This window comes from Myxocyprinus asiaticus, chromosome 23 (assembly GCF_019703515.2).
Source record: "Myxocyprinus asiaticus isolate MX2 ecotype Aquarium Trade chromosome 23, UBuf_Myxa_2, whole genome shotgun sequence".
NCBI classification, from domain to species: Eukaryota; Metazoa; Chordata; class Actinopteri; order Cypriniformes; family Catostomidae; genus Myxocyprinus; species Myxocyprinus asiaticus.
This window is the reverse complement of record NC_059366.1, coordinates 45,751,901-45,775,751: the sequence shown is the minus strand read 5'-3', so window position 1 is coordinate 45,775,751 and position 23,851 is coordinate 45,751,901. Positions and strand designations below refer to the sequence as shown.

The 23,851-nt window shown below is 33.6% G+C and overlaps 2 protein-coding genes across 4 annotated transcripts in view; both read left to right on the top strand.

Moving 5' to 3' along the window:
- The window catches only part of LOC127414355 (kinase non-catalytic C-lobe domain-containing protein 1), a 79,663-nt gene extending 63,787 nt beyond the window's left edge, over positions 1–15,876 (top strand). For all 3 annotated transcript variants that reach the window (XM_051652328.1, XM_051652327.1, XM_051652324.1), the window contains 7 exons: positions 405–620; positions 869–951; positions 5,878–6,031; positions 6,237–6,359; positions 6,717–6,776; positions 9,045–9,202; positions 14,953–15,876. In XM_051652328.1, coding sequence (XP_051508288.1) covers positions 405–620; positions 869–951; positions 5,878–6,031; positions 6,237–6,359; positions 6,717–6,776; positions 9,045–9,202; positions 14,953–15,184 — 1,026 coding nt within the window. In that variant the 3' untranslated portion in view covers positions 15,185–15,876. The remainder of the gene's footprint in view (positions 1–404; positions 621–868; positions 952–5,877; positions 6,032–6,236; positions 6,360–6,716; positions 6,777–9,044; positions 9,203–14,952) is intronic.
- Positions 15,877–19,713: 3,837 nt separating this feature from the next.
- On the top strand, positions 19,714–21,522 carry LOC127414387 (homeobox protein vent1-like). The gene is made up of 3 exons (XM_051652390.1): positions 19,714–20,470; positions 20,572–20,804; positions 20,957–21,522. The coding sequence occupies exons 1-3, from the start codon at positions 20,206–20,208 to the stop codon at positions 21,488–21,490; spliced, it is 1,032 nt and encodes a 343-aa protein (XP_051508350.1). The 5' UTR covers positions 19,714–20,205; the 3' UTR covers positions 21,491–21,522.
- Positions 21,523–23,851: the final 2,329 nt, after the last annotated feature.

Here is a 23,851-nt window from a genome sequence, read left to right as displayed (position 1 = left end):
TAAACATTTAACTAAATATTAATAACAAAAACAAAGAACAACAACAACAATAAAACCAACTAGGGACTTCTGTGCAGGGACTCTCATCGATAAATCATTTTTTTATCTGGTGCATTGAAATTAACTGATTTATTAAAATGAATTGGACTTCCCAACTCAGTTTAAGAGAGCATCTTTGATTGTTTGATTACTACCTTGTATTCTGCACAACAGTAAAGCCGTGTGCGCAAATAGAAAGTAGCAAAAGAAAAAACAGCAATTTTTTCATTCTACACATCTAATCATAGGAAAAGTAGCATGGTACTAGAAAAGTTAGATGCATCTTTACTTTTAGTTAGATACTCCCCAACACAGCATATCATGTAGCATGTTGTGATGTATGTAATGTGTGTGTGTGTGTTCAGAGCTTCCAGTGGCGTGTGACACGTGTGGTGGAGCCGCAGACAGCGGCACCTAAAGAGAAAGCATTCTCCATCGCAGCGGCTCTCCCGCGGCCGTGTTATGCCTCTTTAATGACTCAACTGTCCAGCACGTGTCTGAGATCAGAGGAGAGACTCCCATACAGTCAGACTGAATATACAGCGCTACACACCGCACAACAGCTCACGCTACTGGAACAGGTCTTTCTGTCTCTTTCTCTTTGACATGATGATCACCCTCTTTGATGAGTTTTTCGTCTCTTTCTTCTGTGTTGTCATCCTTTGATTCAACTCTAGAGGGAGGCACATTATGATTGTCCTAATTCCATGCAGGTCTTGTTTGTAAAGCTGACTATGTCAAAGGACATTGTAGCTTTGCATGTGTCAAAAATGATTGTTTTACTCAAGCAGCATGTATGTTCTTCTCTCGTCATGTTTTATTAATGCAGGAAATATTTCAGGCTTGTCATCCAGTTCACTTTCTGAACTCTAGAGCTCGTGGAGTGACAGAGAATTCTGGAAACATCTCAAAGTGAGTTTACACTGTCCCACATTTCTACACCTCTGAAACTCAACAATAGTCTCTATGCACGGTCACTTCCACGTTTTGCTTCAGGGGGTGCGCTTACATCCGGCGAAGCACTGGAAACTTTTTCTTCCTGCACTGTCAAGATGACTCGGGGGGGGTAAAAAGGAGAAAGTTGTTTAACGAGTATTTCAAGTTAAATGGACAAAAATGAGGGTGAATATTCACAAGCCATAGACCAGCACTGGCTTAGCAAGGTCCCCAATATAACTATACACAGATAAAGCTGGGAAGCGATTTTATCATGTTAACATGTTTGTTGTGTGAATTCACTTCCTTGTAACTTACTTGACTTTTTTTTTTTTTTATAAAGAAAGAGCGAGTCAGTTATTTTTTTGTGGTAATCAGCATTATACCACAATTGCTATTGATTGAACTTTTATTGAACCCGAAATAATCCTTTAACAAATAAAATACAATATCAGTAGTATAAAAGAAGTTAAGTAATATTTACAAATAATATACAATATAAGAAGCACAAATGAAATTAACAAGTTATATTAACAAATAAAATACATTATCAGTAGTATAAATAAAGTTGTCATATTTACAAATAAAACTACAATATCAGTAGTATAAAGTTAAGTAATATTTACAAATAAAATACAATATAAGTAGTATAAATAAAGTAATATTTACAAATAAAATACAATATCAGTAGTATAAAGTTAAGTAATATTTACAAATAAAATACAATATCAGTAGTATAAATAAAGTAATATTTACAAATAAAATACAATATCAGTAGTATAAAGTTAAGTAATATTTACAAATAAAATACAATATCAGTAGTATAAATAAAGTAATATTTACAAATAAAACACAATATCAGTAGTATAAAGTTAAGTAATATTTACAAATAAAATACAATATCAGTAGTATAAATAAAGTAATATTTACAAATAAAATACAATATCAGTAGTATAATTAAAGGAATATTTACAAATAAAATACAATATCAGTAGTATAAATAAAGTAATATTTACAAATAAAATACAATATCAGTACTATAAATAAAGTTAAGTAATATTTACAAATAAAATACAATATCAGTAGTATAAATAAAGTTAAGTAATATTTACAAATAAAATACAATATCAGTAGTATAAATAAAGTTAAGTAATATTTACAAATAAAATACAATATCAGTACTATAAATAAAGTTAAGTAATATTTACAAATAAAATACAATATCAGTAGTATAAATAACGTAATATTTACAAATAAAATACAATATCAGTACTATAAATAAAGTTAAGTAATATTTACAAATAAAATACAATATCAGTAGTATAAATAAAGTAATATTTACAAATAAAATACAATATCAGTACTATAAATAAAGTTAAGTAATTTTTACAAATAAAATACAATATCAGTAGTATAAATAAAGTAATATTTACAAATAAAATGCAATATCAGTACTATAAATAAAGTTAAGTAATATTTACAAATAAAATACAATATCAGTACTATAAATAAAGTTAAGTAATATTTACAAATAAAATACAATATCAGTAGTATAAATAAAGTAATATTTACAAATAAAATACAATATCAGTAGTATAAATAAAGTTAAGTAATATTTACAAATAAAATACAATATCAGTAGTATAAATAAAGTTAAGTAATATTTACAAATAAAATACAATATCAGTAGTATAAATAAAGTTAAGTAATATTTACAAATAAAATACAATATCAGTAGTATAAATAAAGTTAAGTAATATTTACAAATAAAATACAATATCAGTAGTATAAATAAAGTAATATTTACAAATAAAATACAATATCAGTAGTATAAATAAAGTAATATTTACAAATAAAATACAATATCAGTAGTATAAATAAAGTAATATTTACAAATAAAATACAATATCAGTAGTATAAATAAAGTTAAGTAATATTTACAAATAAAATGCAATATCAGTACTATAAATAAAGTTAAGTAATATTTACAAATAAAATACAATATCAGTAGTATAAATAAAGTTAAGTAATATTTACAAATAAAATACAATATCAGTAGTATAAATAAAGTTAAGTAATATTTACAAATAAAATACAATATCAGTAGTATAAATAAAGTTAAGTAATATTTACAAATAAAATACAATATCAGTAGTATAAATAAAGTAATATTTACAAATAAAACACAATATCAGTAGTATAAATAAAGTTAAGTAATATTTACAAATAAAATACAATATCAGTAGTATAAATAAAGTTAAGTAATATTTACAAATAAAATACAATATCAGTAGTATAAATAAAGTAATATTTACAAATAAAATACAATATCAGTACTATAAATAAAGTAATATTTACAAATAAAATACAATATCAGTACTATAAATAAAGTTAAGTAATATTTACAAATAAAATACAATATCAGTAGTATAAATAAAGTTAAGTAATATTTACAAATAAAATACAATATCAGTAGTATAAATAAAGTTAAGTAATATTTACAAATAAAATACAATATCAGTAGTATAAATAAAGTTAAGTAATATTTACAAATAAAACACAATATCAGTAGTATAAATAAAGTTAAGTAATATTTACAAATAAAATACAATATCAGTAGTATAAATAAAGTTAAGTAATATTTACAAATAAAATACAATATCAGTAGTATAAATAAAGTTAAGTAATATTTACAAATAAAATACAATATCAGTAGTATAAATAAAGTTAAGTAATATTTACAAATAAAATACAATATCAGTAGTATAAATAAAGTTAAGTAATATTTACAAATAAAATACAATATCAGTAGTATAAATAAAGTTAAGTAATATTTACAAATAAAACACAATATCAGTAGTATAAATAAAGTTAAGTAATATTTACAAATAAAATGCAATATCAGTACTATAAATAAAGTTAAGTAATATTTACAAATAAAATACAATATCAGTAGTATAAATAAAGTTAAGTAATATTTACAAATAAAATACAATATCAGTAGTATAAATAAAGTTAAGTAATATTTACAAATAAAATACAATATCAGTAGTATAAATAAAGTTAAGTAATATTTACAAATAAAATACAATATCAGTAGTATAAATAAAGTTAAGTAATATTTACAAATAAAATACAATATCAGTACTATAAATAAAGTTAAGTAATATTTACAAATAAAATACAATATCAGTAGTATAAATAAAGTTAAGTAATATTTACAAATAAAATACAATATCAGTAGTATAAATAACGTAATATTTACAAATAAAATACAATATCAGTAGTATAAATAACGTAATATTTACAAATAAAATACAATATCAGTACTATAAATAAAGTTAAGTAATATTTACAAATAAAATACAATATCAGTAGTATAAATAAAGTTAAGTAATATTTACAAATAAAATACAATATCAGTAGTATAAATAAAGTTAAGTAATATTTACAAATAAAATACAATATCAGTAGTATAAATAAATAAGTAATATTTACAAATAAAACACAATATCAGTAGTATAAATAAAGTTAAGTAATATTTACAAATAAAATACAATATCAGTAGTATAAATAAAGTTAAGTAATATTTACAAATAAAATACAATATCAGTAGTATAAATAAAGTAATATTTACAAATAAAATACAATATCAGTAGTATAAATAAAGTAATATTTACAAATAAAATACAATATCAGTACTATAAATAAAGTTAAGTAATATTTACAAATAAAATACAATATCAGTAGTATAAATAAAGTTAAGTAATATTTACAAATAAAATACAATATCAGTACTATAAATAAAGTTAAGTAATATTTACAAATAAAATACAATATCAGTAGTATAAATAAAGTTAAGTAATATTTACAAATAAAATACAATATCAGTAGTATAAATAAAGTTAAGTAATATTTACAAATAAAATACAATATCAGTAGTATAAATAAAGTTAAGTAATATTTACAAATAAAACACAATATCAGTAGTATAAATAAAGTTAAGTAATATTTACAAATAAAACACAATATCAGTAGTATAAATAAAGTTAAGTAATATTTACAAATAAAATGCAATATCAGTAGTATAAATAAAGTTAAGTAATATTTACAAATAAAATACAATATCAGTAGTATAAATAAAGTTAAGTAATATTTACAAATAAAATACAATATCAGTAGTATAAATAAAGTAATATTTACAAATAAAATACAATATCAGTAGTATAAATAAAGTTAAGTAATATTTACAAATAAAATACAATATCAGTAGTATAAATAAAGTTAAGTAATATTTACAAATAAAATACAATATCAGTACTATAAATAAAGTTAAGTAATATTTACAAATAAAACACAATATCAGTAGTATAAATAAAGTTAAGTAATATTTACAAATAAAATACAATATCAGTACTATAAATAAAGTTAAGTCATATTTACAAATAAAATACAATATCAGTAGTATAAATAAAGTTAAGTAATATTTACAAATAAAATACAATATCAGTACTATAAATAAAGTTAAGTAATATTTACAAATAAAACACAATATCAGTAGTATAAATAAAGTTAAGTAATATTTACAAATAAAATACAATATCAGTACTATAAATAAAGTTAAGTAATATTTACAAATAAAATACAATATCAGTAGTATAAATAAAGTAATATTTACAAATAAAACACAATATCAGTAGTATAAATAAAGTTAAGTAATATTTACAAATAAAATACAATATCAGTAGTATAAATAAAGTTAAGTAATATTTACAAATAAAATACAATATCAGTAGTATAAATAAAGTTAAGTAATATTTACAAATAAAACATTAACTGTCCTTATTGTGTGTTTTCTGTCTTTTGAAACTCTGATCTAACCCTTTCATTTGTATGGGTCAGGTGTGTGTCTCTAGATGTCCCACCCATAGAGGGCAGCAGTCTGTTTGTGAGTGATGATCTGGGGCAGGACGGCCCGCTGCAGACACTTATCAGATACTCAGACAGTGTGTCCAACTTTGTTTCTGCTGAACTGGTCATCTGTGACTCAGTCAAGGTGATGCCTCAGATTTTACTCTGAACATTTACAAAACACAACTATTATCAATGAAATCTGGTTATGAAGTGACCTGAGTGCACTCAAACTATACATTTTATCAGTATACGTGTCGACCCCATGACTTTTTGCATTGTTAGCAGCATGCTCCTATAGGTTGTCAGATATATTTGTATATCTCATTATGTTTGTGTGTTCTTTATAGGCACAAACAGCTTTGCTTGCTCGGTTTCTTGCCATTGGCAAGTTTTGCTACGAGATGAGAAATTTCGCCACAGCCATGCAGATTCTGTCTGGACTGGAGAATGTGATTGTGAGACAATTACCGGTAAGAAAAGACATGCACATAATCCCTTATTCTGAATGTGATAAATGATCCTGCAGTACATTCACTGAGAAAGCAGTAACCTCATAAGCTCGACTGTATTTGGTATTTTTGTGTTATCCGGCCACACCAGCAGCCGAAAAGTTAATTGCCTGTTCGCTTAAACAGATTAAACACAAACTCTGTTCTGCAGTCTATTTAAAAGTATAAAAGAATGATAATCTGCCTTCTTTATTTTTCGCAGAAGCAACACAATGTTCATCGTATTTAGCCTAAAATGAAATTGCATGATTAATGAGTCTAATAAGGCATGCTCGTTCCCATCTTAATGAGTTTTACAGTATTTCTCTTGTTCGGTAGGCATGGAAGCAGCTCTCTGTGAAGGTGTGTGAGGTTCTGGAGGAGCTCAGGGCTGTGCAGGTGAGAATAGACTCTGAAAATGTGAATAGTCTATTAGTCTATAAGTAAATATTTAATATTGTTTGTTTATTGTTTTTATGTTGTTATTGCATGTTTTTTAATCAAATTTTCTTATTTGCAGTATTCACACATTAATGAAGCACTATTTAAAAGTATTATATTTGGAAATGATGCTGATGGAAATGACATTTTTAACACTTTTCAGATAAAATGGTCAAGTCCTTTGCTGAGGCTTATTTCATAGCTAACATTTCATATATCCTAAATACACAGAATTAAATAATATTCTCATACTTTTTGCTTAAAGGTGCAATATGTAAAAATGTTCATGTAATATTCGCCTTTTTTTGCCAATGTGTGAACGGCTTGAAATGTAACTTAAAAAATGAGTCCTTCCCGGACTTCCTATGTTGCCTATTAAAGCCTGTAGACTGATTTTCATGCGAAGGGAGCGGGTCGCTTTTGCCGGGAAAATCCAAAGGATGTGACGTTTATGCGCACTCCCGAAAGCCTCTAGTGCTTCTCTTCCGCTATTCAACAGCGACAACAAACTGCAACACTAGGTAACGTTATCTTAGAGATGGAATCCAGCAAACGTCCGGCTCCCAGCACAACACCGACTCCGACACAAACTCAGAGTAAGCCAAAAAATAAAAAATAAAATAAAACAAAAATGATCTACTGAATCCAGTCTAGCTAAGCAGAAACGTGATCGTGGTTGAACGAAAACTAGAGTGAACATCAGCAGGACATTTGATTCCTGGAGGGACCTTCGTTCGATTTTGGGGATCAAACCCGACCCTGAATTGGCGTTCTTCTTATTGGACAGGTAAGCTTACATAACTGCACAGCATGTGAAATATAGTGCCATAAGGATTGATCTGTGTCATTTTAGCTAACTTGATCTTGTCTGCTAACACTGACGAATTGCAAATTACCTTGCTTCATAACTTTCAAATAATTTCAACGATCTTTTCTTTACACTAAATGTCAGGTATACAGGATAAATTTAAGCAAATACGCTGGTTTCTTGATCGTAGTACAACATATGACATACAAAACATACAATAGTGCAACATAACAGTGCAACAGTAAACTGTCTGGTATAGTTCAGTAGTATGTAGCTGTATGTGTGTATCAGTATGCTATGTTAGCTGATAAGTAGTTTTAGATTAGTCTCAAAGTTTGTAGTAAAACAATCATAACTGTGTAATTAAAATGATGCTGTCTCATCTGTCAGCATGATGCCGGTGGATCACGTTCAGTCTCTTTATACGTTACGTCATTGTTTAGGCCGATACTCACTCGCTCGTGTCCCTATGAAGTGTGTGCATGAGCACGAGCAACAGGTAGCTGACTGCAGTTCACTTAACGGCCACAGGTGTCATTAATAACAAGGGTTTCTGAATCTTACATACTGCACCTTTAATTTGTCAAAATGTACAGCTTTATTGGAAGTGATACCCAATAAAATAAAAGTGATAATTCCCTTGATTTTTCTTTGTTTTGTGTAATATTTGATGCTCTTCTCTGACACTTTTGTCCACTTGTTTAACTTTAGAAAACAACTTTATTACGGGCAAAATTGTTTGGTGTGCTGGAAATGACGCCACAACTGCGGGACAGTTGTGACTTTTTACTAATTGATAGAAATCATTTTCACACAGTAGTTTTTTCATTTTTCTCTCTTTTAGTTTTAACATGCTTTTATACATGTGATAATTAGTATTTTTATAATGGATTTTCATAGTTTAATATTGAAAGTCTGGGTCTGAAGGCTAAAACAGTCAAACCTGTACATGAAAGGCATTTGAAAAGTACCAAAAATAAATGGTGAAGGCCTTGTATTTAATTCTTCGTTTTAATGTGATCTTCATATAACAAAAAGTTATTTTTAATTACAATGAGCCCCTGGGATTTGAAATTTGTGGAAGTTTAATGAACATATTAAACTCATCATTTGTTATAAACTATTTCTAGCCAGTAGCAGGTATTATTGGGGGAGTTGTGTTCTTATAGAACATTTTATTGGTCAAAGCTTTCTATAAGCTGCTGTGAACAATCAGACTCATTCATATTTTGGTCCATTTTCCAATTTAAAATGCATATATCAGCTTAAAGTTAATTTTGTCAACTTTTAAGAGTACACTAGCATATGGATGACCTGACAGATAACAGACATGGATTAAAAGCCACAAAACTCCAACACTTTAAGTGTTGGGAGCAGTGCAGTTATAAGGTTTGTTAAATATGCTGCGTGTGTTGCAGGTGTTTCTGAAGAGTGATAATCTGTGTCTGATGGAGGGAGAGAGAGGGAGAGAGCAGCCAACTCTCCCAGCAGCTCACATACTGGCCATGCACGTACAACAGCTGGAGATCGGAGCGTTCACAATGACCAACGGATCTTACAAATGGCCCAAACTCAGGTCTTAGGAATGCATCACATACGAATGAGTTAAATCACTAAATGTACAATAATTAAAATTTTTATTAACGATAATCAGAATGAATAATTCTTCCACCAAGTAATACAGTTCATTAAAGGAATATTCCCGGTGTTCAATGCAAGTTAAGATCAATCGACACATTTGTGGCATAAAATTGATTACTACAAAAATTCGAACATGTCTCATCCAATCACATTGTAGAGCCAAACTCATGTTACCATGGTAGCCACACAACCCAACTTCTGCTCACACACAAGCACATATGCACACACCACAGAAGAAACAGCTGCAGAGAGCAAATGTTGGTGCAGCTATCATTATGAGGACTCTCCATAGACATAATGATTTTTATACTGTACAAACTATAGATTCTATCCCCTAACCCTAACCCTACCCCTAAACCTAACCCTCACAAATAACTTTCTGCATTTTTACATTTTCAATAAAACATCGTTTAGTATGTTTTTCAAGTGATTTGAATTATAGGGACACTAGAAATGTCCTCATAAACCACTTAAATCTGCCCAGACACAAACACACACACACACACAATCACACACACACAATCGCACACACACACACACACAATCACACACACAATCACACACAATCACACACACAATCACACACACACACACACACACAATCACACACACAATCACACACAATCACACACACAATCACACACACACAATCACACACACACACACACACACAAAATCACACACACAATCACACACACAATCATACACACACAATCACACACACACAATCACACACACAATCACACACACACACACACAATCGCACACACAATCGCACACACACACAATCACACACACAATCACACACACAATCACACACAATCACACACACAATCACAATCACACACATACACAATCACACACAATCACACACACAGTCACACACAATCACACACACAATCACACACACACAATCACACACACACACACACAATTGCACACACAATCGCACACACACACAATCACACACAATCACACACACAATCACACACACACAATCACACACACAATCACACACACACACACACACACACAATCACACACAATCACACACACAATCACACACAATCACACACACAATCACACACACACAATCACACACACAGTCACACACACAATCACACACAATCACACACACAATCACACACACACAATCACACACACACACACAATCACACACACAATCACACACAATCACACACATACACACACACAATCTCACACACACACACACAGTCACACACAAACACAATCACATACACACACAAACACAATCACACACACACACACAATCACACACACACACACAATCACACACACAATCGCACACACACAATCACACACACACACAATCACACACACAATCACACACAAACACACAATCACACACAATCACACACAATCACACACACAATCACACACACACAATCACACACACACAATCACACACATACACACACACAATCACACATAATCACACACACAATCACACACACACAATCACACACACACAATCACACACACAGTCACACACACAATCACACACAATCACACACACAATCACACACAATCACACACACAATCACACACACACAATCACACACACACACAATCACACACACAATCACACACAATCACACACATACACACACACAATCTCACACACACACACACAGTCACACACAAACACAATCACATACACACACAAACACAATCACACACACACACACAATCACACACACACACACAATCACACACACAATCGCACACACACAATCACACACAAACACAATCACACACACAATCACACACATACACACACACAATCACACACACACACAATCTCACACACACACACACACACACTTACACACACACATTTATATGGGAGAAGTCATTCTGAAGAAGGAAAGTTTGTGATTGGATTTCTGGACAGATTTTAAACTCACTGATGTTTTCTATTTGTGAACTGAATGCATGATTCATTAATGTAACTTTTATGATATAGTTCCATGATGAAATGGGTGAGAAAAAATCCTGTAGACTTTCCTTAAAGAAGGGAACCAAGCCTTATCTTGAGACCAGAATATCACAAAGACATAATCAGCAGTGGCTCGTGACCACAGAAATAGGTGGGGCAGATTCTTGCTCTGAGCGCTATGGGTTATGTACAGACGCAGCAATTTTTACATTATTCAACTCGATGAACACATAAACACGCTCCTAACAGAACCTGTGTTATTGCATAATATTGCCACATGGTGGCACTGTAAAATTGATCAGGAGATAGTAAGAACGCTTCAATTTTCAAAGTACTTTGATTGTTCAGACTGATCTCACAGTAAAGTCAGAAACAGTAGGTTGACTTTTCTTTTAGCTGAAATCGGTCCGTGCATACTGAAATTTGAAACACTGCCCCTAGTGGCCAAAGCGGTCAGTGTAGTAGGACATATGAGCACGTGTGAGCTTCATTTTATGGGTGTAATGTCCACTGAGGGATGCCAAAACGAGTTGTGAAGCAAGTTGTTTTCAGATGTGCTGGCTGTAATATAGTGAGGAATTTATATTTTATAAACTCAATCCCCTAAACATAAACCTAACCATCAGTGGAGTAAAGATGATGTCTGATTGCAGATGCCACTTTTCAGTGAGTCGGCATGATGTGGCCAATCCGTGGGTACCGGAAAAATCGGAAACAACATGCCGACTTTTTATGTGATCTTGTTGTATTGTTTTATACCAGGGGTTTTCAAATGTTTTGTTGCCCAGGACTCCCCCAAATATGATGGTTCCCCTCACAAGAGCCCCGCTTCCTTAAATATAAATGCAGCTTTATATTTTCCTGTATAAAGACCCATTCTGTGTGAGAAAAATAGAAATTGATTTATACTTTTATATTATGATTGTACTAAAGTCAAAAGAAAATGTTGAAATATTATCTCTAAAAAAAAAATTGACTTTGTATATACAGTAGAGTTTTATTAAATTCTAAATGTTTTTGAATAGTGCTTTTTACAATTACTATTGTTCCAAAGCAGCTTTACAGACAATATGACCTGAACAAACTAAAGCTAAAAATTCTAGAAATGTTTTCTATTGCAAAAATAGATGCAGATATGTTTTTATTTCTCATGGTGATTAATCTTATGATTTTCAACCGGTTTTTAGAAAGCAGAGTGAAATAAAAAAAAACTGAAATTCGGTAATGTCAAAATTGTTCTCCCCAATTTGGAATGCCCAATTCCCAATGTGCTCTAAGTCCTCATGGTGGTGTAGTGACTCGCCTCAATCCGGGTGGCAGAGGACGAATCTCAGTTGCCTCCGTGTCTGAGACCGTCAATCCACGCATCTTATCACGTGGCTTGTTGAGCGCGTTACCGCGGAGATGTAGTGCGTGTGGAGGCTTCACGCTATTCTCCGCAGCATCCACACACAACTCACCACACGCCCCACTGAGAGCGAGAACCACATTATAGCGACCACGAGGAGGTTACCCCATGTGACTCTACCCTCCCTAGCAACTGGGCCAATTTGGTTGCTTAGGAGACCTGGCTGGAGTCACTCAGCACACCCTGGATTTGAACTTGTGACTCCAGGTGTGGTAGTCAGTGTCTTTACTTGCTGAGCTACACAGACCCCCCATGTCAAACTTTTTAAACATTTTTTACATTTTTACTGAGCCCCTAGCACCCCCTTGTGCCCCCCACACCTCAATTCAAAATCCCTGTTTTATACAATATTGCCAAAGTATAAATTTTCAATGCACTCAACAAAAGCATTAACTAGAAAATAAAATAATAATAATAATGCATAAAATAAAAAACAAATAAGGTTACAGTAATTTTAATACATTTAAAAAAAGACAATATAAAATATTCAATAAAAGAAATTAAACATTTTGCTAGATTAATTTCTGCCCCAATGCTCACAATTAGGTCTTGTTGCAGTTCCATATTTGACCACAGATTTCCATTGGAAACAATGAGGGGCGCTGTGGAGTTCAGATGAGCAGCAGATTCTTTGCCACACATGATAGTAGCTACCATAAAAGTGTAATGGAGGTTTCAGCTACTTTTAATCACCGGAGACCCAAGCGCAACTGCTCTGTGCATTATTTCATTTTCTTTTTTGATTTGTAACTAGTAGCACCTAATAAACTTGCAAAAAATAATAATAATAATAATTAATATATATATATATAGATATAGATATAGATATAGATAATTTTGAAGAGCAAATACTTTTCCTAAAAATTTTTGTCCTCATATGTGGACAGCGGAACTAAGTTATTTTAAATGATACCAAGCAAGTTTTTATCAAATAGTTTATTATGTGTCCAGGAATGTTGGTTATTCATGTTTTTAAGGCGCTACAGACATTACAGCTGATTTTCTGTAAAGCTGCTTTGGATCAATGTGTTTTGGGAAAAGCACAAATAAAAAACTATACAATAATAAATGATTTGACTTGATTCAACTTTTATGTTACTATGTTTTTTTTTTTCTACTTTGGCAACAAATTCTCAATGTTCTCTGTTTGCACTGTCAAACAAACAAGTGATGGCCAGAGCTGAAGCATTTTACCAATCAGAAATTAGCATAATTAATTCTGATTCAAAGTAATGTCCAGCATCATCCAATCATGTTAAAATAAAATGATACATTATAAATTCTGAATCTATGTACTGATTATCATTGTCACATGTCTGTCAAACATGTTGAGTGATCCAAACATCATCTGCAGCCTGAAACTGAACTTTTGATCAGATTTTAGGAGTGAATGCACTTAACTGCATAGAGAGCTATAGGATGCTCCCTTGCTCCCTATTTAGTGAATGACTTAACCTCCAGTGTGCTGTCTGTCTGCACTGGTCTCAGAACAGTTTGAAATGCACCTTATTTTCATCCTAACTCCATATAAAGCCTCTGAAAGACACATTTTTCATCTTTTGGATGAACCCATTGCTTCTCAATGTGATAATGCACAGTGAATGTAGGATTTCTAAGGTAAATTAATCCTATAATCATCATCAGAGATCATCTTGTTTAACAGTGTGCTGTTTTGCAATAAATCACTGAAATTTTTAAAATGGCATATTGGATGAAACTAGAGATGTTACTCTATTGACTCAAACAGGTTTCGATTTAAAAACTTAACGAGGTTTCTTATCAGATGTAGTTTTGTTGGCGTTTCTCCCAAAGACAAAATCCACTGAAATCAACACCGTGTTGTTTTGTCAATGAGAGTCCAGAGTGTCCTGATCTGAGATCAGTCGGATTAAATTACCTGTAGCGTATAGCGAAGACAAAACATAATGTAAACTCGTGAGGACACAGGGTTGCACAAGGTTAATATGCCTGCTGTTAAATGTATGTGTCAGTATTTTGAACACATTTACAGGTTAGCAGATTACATTATTGGCACTTTGTTGTGTGGATTTATGTTTACCAGTGGATGATTATTTTTTCTGCATATATAGATGAGCCACAGATGGACATAATGACAGATTAAGCCTAAGTGTGTATATGACCTTAATTTCCTTTTAAATTTAAGGTTTGGATGTGCAATAATGGAATAATCATCAGTCATCAGTTTGTCTCAGTGAAAAACATTTAAGTGGGAGATCATGCCTTTAGGTTTCTCTCTGTGTCTGTTTGTGACACCGCTGTGTGTCTCTCCGCACAGGAACATTGCTCGTGTGGTGAGTCAGGTCCATGCGTTCCAGGAGCATCTGTATTCCTACACACCTGACCTTGAGCTGCAGTCGTACCTGCATGGGCGGATTGCTCGACTCGGCAAGTGTGATGTCCCCCTCCTCGCCTCTGATAACAACGCCAACTTCAACCAGATGCCCACTGATCGCAACACCCGCAGGATCCAAGACACCCTGCGCAGGGTCAAAGCATCATTTCAGTGACTGAACAGAGTCCTCAAGCGAGAAAACACCACAGTCATCACTCAGAGGACCAGAAGTGATGCACTAGACACCACTCTTAACATGGCCAGAGACAACAGACATCTCCGTCTGCTGTGGTGTGAGAGCTGAAGTTCTGGAATGTGTATAGTTGCTCTATATTAATGTTGATGAAGAATTTTGTGGTCTATCCCACAAGTGGTGATTTTCCAAGAATACTGGCATAGCTTTAATTTGTTTGATTTGACTTGCTCAGTTTAAACTCTCATTATGAGTATATGGACATGGTTAATCATATTTACCAGTCATTGCTTGTGCATAACATGCTTCTACAAGCAGCCTTAGCCAGTTTTTGTTTGTCGGATTGCTCTCGTCTGGACACTTAAAGGAACAGAGGCTTTTCATCTTTTGTGTGTTTACATTTTCTGACAGATGCACAACCAAATAAAGTAGTATGACTATATATAGATTTATTGATAATTATTATGAAATTATTAATTATATTCAGGTAAGTTTAAATCATATTATTCTTTTAAGGAGAAATTTCAAAAAATGCATTATAAACTCTGCATTTAATTTCCAGAGTATAAAAAAGTATCATACTTAAAAAATAGTTAACTTGATATAATTAAACACAACCTAATTGTAGGTAATTGTGACATACTTTTGAATAAAGTTCAGTATGATTTAACTCATTACTTCAGTCTCTCCATTTTCTAATGTGTTTTAAACCAGGAGACTTTTGACCCATTTTCACCCTTAAATGCATTTCAACTGACTGTCAAACACATATTGAGCTACACATGACACATAAGATACACAAAAGATACACATATGTATTTTCTCAGGCATATTTTGAGTCTAAATAGACAAACAACTTACATCATTTCAGTAATACACCCAAATGACAATAGCTAAATTACTGTTCATGTGTTAAACTTGCTATAGTTTACTTCCATGTTGCTTCTTCCTCAAATAGCAAAGTCAATTACTAAAACATCAGCGCCACCTTGAATAAGAAATAGCATGTATAATATGTATGTGTACGTGCATATGGAATACTGATAATTCACCTTTTTCACACAGAAAATCAACTTGATATAGTAGTCGTTTGTATTTGTCCTGTAATAAACAAAGAATTACTTATTTGTATTTTGAGTTAAATGTATATAGATATGAAATAATCATTAAAATAAGATTTATGGAAGCACAAAAAAGCAACACAAATACATATTTCAGGTCTTTAATGACGTTAGTGTCTTTATTTGTGATTTTTTTTTCTTCTTTTTTCTTGGTTACACTATTCAGAAGAGAAAGGTTGAGGAATACTAAAGAGGTGTGGGCATAATTCCAAAATCTGGATGAGGTACACACGGGGAGGAATGAGGTCCCGAATCACTAAAGACATGAGGTATGCATTAAATACAAGTTAAGCTCAATCGACAGCATTTGTAGCATAATGTTGATTACCACAAAAATTTCGTTTGACTCGTTTCTCCTTTTCGTTAAAAAAGCTCAAATCATCCAGAGTGTGCTGAGTGACTCCAGTAAGGCTTCCTAAGCAACCAATTGGCCCGGTTGCTAGGGAGGGTAGAGTCACATGGGGTAACCTCCTCGTGGTCACTATAATGTGGTTCTCGCTCTCAGTAGGGCGTGTGGCGAGTTGTGCGTGGATGCCGCGGAGAATAGCGTGAGCCTCCATATGCGCTACGTCTCCACGGTAACGCGCTCAACAAGCCACATGATAAGATGCGTAAATTGACGGTCTCAGACACCAATAGTTGTCCGCCACCCGAATTGAGGCGAGTCACTACGCCACCATGAGGACTTAGAGCACATTGGGAATTGGGCATTCCAAATTGGGGAGAAAAAAAGCACAAATGTGTGTTCCAGTGAGACACTTACAATGGAAGTCAATGGGGTCAATCTGTAAATGTTAAAATACTCACTGTTTCAAAAGTATAGACACAAGACGTAAACAATATGATTTTACTATGATTAAATCACTTACTGACCGCATCTGTGTAAAGTTAGAGCCAATTTTACAACTTCGTTGCCATGACGATGTAATGCCATAAACCCTAAAACCCTGAAAGGACTGTAAAAATGACGATTTAAACAACTTTACAGCTCAAATAATACATGACTTTTAACCAAATAATTTTAATCTTCACATTTCTGCCTTTAAACCTTCCAGAAATGTACCCCATTCACTTCCATTGTAAGCACCTCACCGCATTCTCCATGTTTGCTTTTTTTAAAGAAAAGGAGGGATGAGTCGAAATTAATTGTTGTGGTAATCAACATTATGCCACAAATGCTGTCGATTGAGCTGAACTTGTACTGAACCCGGAATATTCCTTTAAAGGGTTTAAGTAACCCTTGATGGAAAAACTGTAGGCCTCTGTTTTTTTCTTGCTGGTTGCACATAAAGCGTTTAATTTGCTGGTCATGCTGCAAATAAGTGATTTGAATGTGCAGTTCTTATCTTAAGACGCTATTACTGTCTGATCTAACCCTAATAAATAAATAAATAAATAAATAAATAAATAAATAAAATAAAAAAAATTTGCTTGGTTTAACAGAGGTCTTATGTAGTTGGTGTCATCCTAAATCATATTTTGGAGTTCGATAAAACCTGTTCATTTAGATGTTACCATATGAAGCACTTTATTAAGTTGATTTACAGTGCAGGATTAAAACTTTTTTCAATTATGTAGGTGTTACATGCATAATAACCCATTAAATATAGGTGGAGCTAATATGTCCACTAATGAAAGTTGCGTTCCAGCGTTCGGCGGCCTTCGATCAAACGCTCCTGGAATACAGATCATTGATAAAGGAAACATTCAACATGCTGTTATCATCATTGTCCAGTTAAACGATCCTTTGAGGGGCTCAGTCTCTTATCCAAAGAGATTCAAAGACAGTCCGATAACATGAAATCCCTGATTAACTGCAGACTTCTGAGCCAAAGCTGCTTCACGAAATGACATTTCTTATTTATGTCATTTATATGACATTTTATTATTGAATCACAGCACGTGTTGTTTTGTTTACACATGCAACATCAAACAAATATGTAGTCAATATGAAGGGTTAAATTTCCCCCATTGCATTAAAAATACAAATACAAATTGCTTTGAGCATGGTGAAAAGAAGCCTCACATTACCAAAGCCTTTTATATCTATACGTTGGCAACACGTATTTACACACACATACACGAAAAGAAAAGAAAAGAAAAGGCAACGACTAAATACTATTTTGGGATTGAAGTAGATATCTTGTCATGGCTTAAAGGAAGCATCTAAACATGAGGCCTATAGGCCTACACACACAACGCACGCAATTGAAAAATAAATCTTAGGCCTAAATAAAAAGTCTAGTAAAACTAATGGTTGGTCATGGCACATCTTTCCATCTCAGCTGCTGGTCAGTCAAAGTTAATTGTGTTGCTACTGTAATCCCTTTGATCCGTGATGTTTACCAACTGCACCAAACGCTCCTCTTGATGGGACAGTGGCGCCAGTGACTCCGCGGGGCATCGAGGATGTGTGAGGGCCATTTCAAATACATTTAGATTGTCTTTGTATGTATGGACCCACCAGAGTCAAGAAACACAGACAGACATCACTGGTGAACTATATAAAAATAGAAACTACTCTTAGCCAAATGCTTTCAAGTACTATATTTAAGTGCAAGAAGTGTGCAATATTATTTTTGTGGTTGCTGGATTAATTTAACAGATGCATAGTTACCTGAACAGAACATACTTGGTTTTAAAAAGCCTAAAATGTTTTAGAACTTCAAATATTTTATATAGAAACCAACAGGCAAATTGGAATGCTGGAATTTGGGATCAGCCATGTTGAAATGTGTTGTAAAATATTTGTAAAATCATGCAAGCCATGTAAGTTAGTTTACAGGTTTCTGTCAATTGAATTGAAGTTTCCAACAATGCAGTTTTCAACATAAATAAAATATTCCTTGTTTGGAGACTTATTTATTAGCCAAACAAAAGAGCAAGAAGTAAAACGCAACGATTCACACACATAAATATTTTAGCCTATTTTTAAAATGTATGCATTTCAATTTCATAACAAATTTCCATCCAAATTAAGTGTAATGTTTTAACTAAATTAAATAAAGCTTAAAATATTTAGTTTTTATTTATTTATTTATTTATTTTATTTTAAGATTACTCCATTACATTAGATGGAGTTTTGTTCTAAAATTGAAATGCATTTATCTTATTCTTATTTTATTTTTTGGAGTGTAGGATCAGGCATGTGTTGAGAAGTGAAAAAAGGAAAGAAAGAATAGTTAAAACCTTTACTGGCCATTTAAGTGTCTTTCTGAGTTGCTGGCCATTGAGGATTTAAGTTTCCATGATAAAAAAATTCCCTTTTAACATAAATGCGTCATACTGGATCTATACAAATAGGCATATATGGTCAAAATGTTTATGCAGTAATTTTAAGAAAGAATAAGTCACATAGTAAAATACTGAATACAAAAAACGTTTCTAGGTTTCTTCCATAACAATGTAATTTTCAAAATAAATGCGCCATAATGGATATAAATAGCCAGTTTGAAAAAAAAAGTCGCAATGATTTAGGATTCGACTTTCTGTATGCCATGATAAAACGTGTTTTACAATAAATTAAAAGTTTTTTCTGGCCATTGAAGTCTGGCCATTACAACAATGCTATTTTCAACATAAATGCGCCATTCTGGATCCAGTTGTTCTGACACCATCTTTGTTTGGAGAGGAGGCAGACAGCTGGATGAGCCAGAGGTTCTCACAGACAAGCTGGCGCCAGGCTTTCACACAATCACAGGATATGTAAAGACCTCAATAACGAGCCATTAGGCCTAATGATTGAGAATCCATCAGGCGTTAACTCTTCCATGCATATGTTAATGAAGTCCTGGGACGGGCTATATATTGGGAGCCGCTTCTGGAGGCCTGACCAACAGACTTGGATTGTACTCGGGTAAATGCACGACTTCCCCCGCAATCATGGTGAAGAACTTTTCTGTGGAATGGCTCGCCCAAAGCGTTCACGATTGTACACCTAAAGACCTCCTGGAGCCAAAGAAGGAGCCATGCAGGCCTCATGTACCTTGTTTGGTTCAACCGAGGCCTCCAACTTCCTACGACAAGGTTTACTTGCAGCCTAAACCAAAGATCTCCAAAGTTGAGCAGAAACTAGAGGCCACCAGCGTGCCAAAGGAGAAAGAAGTGACCATCTCAGCTACACCCAGAAACTGTTCATCTCCAAGCTGTAAGTATCCTCATCAATGTTATACGAGATACAGAACCCCTTTGATTTTTAAATAAAGATCAAGTTGAACCATGTTTTAACTCTTTATCTCATATGTTCAGTTTCAGAGAACAGCGGGTACTCTTCAGGTTATGAGAGCGAAGCGGCCGCGTCTGAATGCGCATCTGTTGAAGATGGACCTGAGATGGAACAGGAAGGTGTCCTGCGCAGAATCAGAACCAAATTCACACCTGAACAGATCGACAAGCTGGAAAAAATCTTTCATAAGCATAAATACCTGGACGTAGGAGAACGAGTCAAAATCGCCCTAAAGCTCAATCTCTCTGAAACACAGGTGAGAAACTCCAACTTCAGCCGCTTTAATCCAAAGCAAATTAAAATAATACAGCTAAAATTGGAGAAATGTTTCTTGCTGTTACAGCTATTTAGCGAAAAAGTTAAGAAAATGGAGCGTATTTTTAAAAGTGGATTTCTTGGATTTTTCAGGTCAGAACTTGGTTCCAGAACCGTCGCATGAAGCTGAAACGCGAAATGCAGGAGATGCGCGCCGATTATCTTGTTCCAGCTCTGCATCCTGTGCTTTTACCGCCCATCCACCCGGTTCAGTACCACTGCTTCGACAGACAGCGACTTCCGTTTCCTCCTCAAGGGCTCAATGGACCACTGATGCATCAGATGCCACCTCAACAGATGCCCAGCGCTCAGCACATGATGCCACATCAGCAGATGCCCAGCGCTCAACACATGATGCCACATCAACAGATGCCCAGCGCTCAACACATGATGCCACATCAACAGATGCCCAGCGCTCAGCACATGATGCCACATCAACAGATGCCCAGCGCTCAGCACATGATGCCACATCAACAGATGCCCAGCGCTCAACACATGATGCCACATCAACAGATGCCCAGCGCTCAGCACATGATGCCACATCAACAGATGCCCAGCGCTCAACACATGATGCCACATCAAGTTCCTCAACATCACATCATGATGCCCACGCAACATTACTACTGAAGACTCACCCAAAGACTCCTTCCATTATAACACTTATATCACATTCTGTGTGCAATCTTTGTACAGATACGCTTTGTATGAAATACAGCGACTTTAAAATGTTTAATTAAAAGAAGTGTTTATTTATTGTGAGAATTAAAGTTTGTTTTATCCTGTAAGTTTGCTTGCTTGTGTGAACTGTGCATGCTTGTTCTCAACTTATTCACGTTTATTCACGATGCACACTTGAAATGTCACTGATCATTCTGTTCTAAACGCTGATTAGATCTTAAGTATCACGATTGCCGGATATTTCATTTGAACTCTTACATGCTAAATTAAGTGGACTTAAAGGAATATTCCGGGTTCAATTCAAGTTAAGCTCAATCGACAGCATTTGTGGCATAATGCTGATTACCACAAAAAATACTTTGGACTCTTCTCTCCTTTTCTTTAAAAAAGCACAAATGTGTGTTCCAGTGAGACACTTACAATGGAAGTCAATGGAGTCAATCTGTAAACATTAAAATACTCACTGTTTCAAAAGTATAGACACAAGACATAAACAATATGTGTGTCAACATGATTTTACTGTGATTAAATCACTTACTAACCACATCTGTGGAAAGTTATATTCAATGTTACAACTCTGTTGCCATGGCGATGTAATGTCAACAAACCCAAATCCCTAAAATGACTGTAAAAATTACAATTAAACAACTTTACAGCTCAAATAATACAGGAATTTTAACAGAATAATGCAACTGCTTTAAATTATAAGCTTCACGTTTCTGCCTTTAAACCCTCCAAAAAATTGACCCCATTGACTTCCATTGTAAGTGTCTCACTGGAACACAGATTTGTGCTTTTATAAAGAAAAGAACGGACAAGTCGAAATAAATTTTTGTGGCAGTCAACATTATGCCACAAATGCTTCCTTTAAATCTCAAAATACATCATTCATTGATTCAGTGTTTTTTTTTTTTTTCTACGAGTTAAACACATTTATTAATTCATGTTGACCACAACAACTCTTAGAGGAGGATTTAGCGAAAACTTATTTCTTTCCTTCCGGTTTCAGTTAAAGTTCAGCCAAAGTGTGTTTAGCAAGTCAGGTCACTCGGCGGTCATCTTTGAAACGCTCTCGTGGTGCTATTTTTCTACCTAAACAAGCGGCATAAAAGTTCAGCTCCTATCTACTTGAATGAGGAAAGACCGAAATCTCCAAAACAATTGCTCAAGATTACGATCAAAGAACATATTTCAAATCAGCAGCAAAATCTGACAATACTGGTACCATAAATTGTGCTTCTTTACCTCAGATAACGCTAAAAAATGAAAAGTTCACGGCTTGTATAGCTAATGCGCATGCGCGTTCTCGAGTTGATTGACAGGCGATGTCTGTATCTAAAAGGTTATTGGCTCTATTTCCTGTAGCCTAAGGCGGGACTGCTTTTCGTTGATGTTGGGCGTTCCAATTTTTTCTATTAATTTTAATTGAAGTGGCCCCTCTCTGTTTAATGGTCTCTGGTTAAGATCAGTGGACAGCATTTGTGACATAATGTTGATTACCACAACAACAACAACAACAACAACAACAACAACAACAAAAACCTCGTCTCTCCTTTTCTTTAAAAAAACTATGGTCAATCTGTGTGGGGTTTAAAATTTAGTTTTTTATTTTATTTTTTTAAGAAAAGGTGGGACGAGTCAAAATAAATTTTTATGGTAATCAATATGCTGTCGATTGAGCTTAACTTGAATTGAACACCTGGCATATTCCTTTAAGAACAACGAAATGCAGACTTCTAAATTCCTGCTGATGATATTAGGCTTATGATAATATAAGTTATGATCAAGCAGCCTAGACTGTGTCACATGGCATGGTCCTACAAACTTAAAACTGACTATAAATTTAATGCAGCCAATTTACTGATGAGTTTGAAACTTTCAAAAGACAGAAATTATTGTGGAGACGAATAATGACGAATGCAATAATATCAGATACGATTTATTTAAATCAGATGTACTGTAGGCGCCGTAGAAACTGCACAAACCCCCTAATGTCACTGAAGCAGCATACTGCGCTTTCATATGCGTCAACTCATTCTGTTTGTCTCTGCTGCAGAACTTCAAACGACATCTAACGAGCAGATCATGGTCAACAATTAGTCCTAATTAAGTCGCTCATTGATGATTACACTCTCCACATAATCTCTACAGTCCGGCTCCACGATGTCTGGGATCTGTGTGCGCGCGCGCCACTGGTCATGTCCATACAGAGGAGAGGTGATACAGTACTAATGACCCACTAACATCCTATTAACATTAAGTAGAACCGCTTACAGAGAGTGCATCAACGTTTATAACGTATGTCCATTT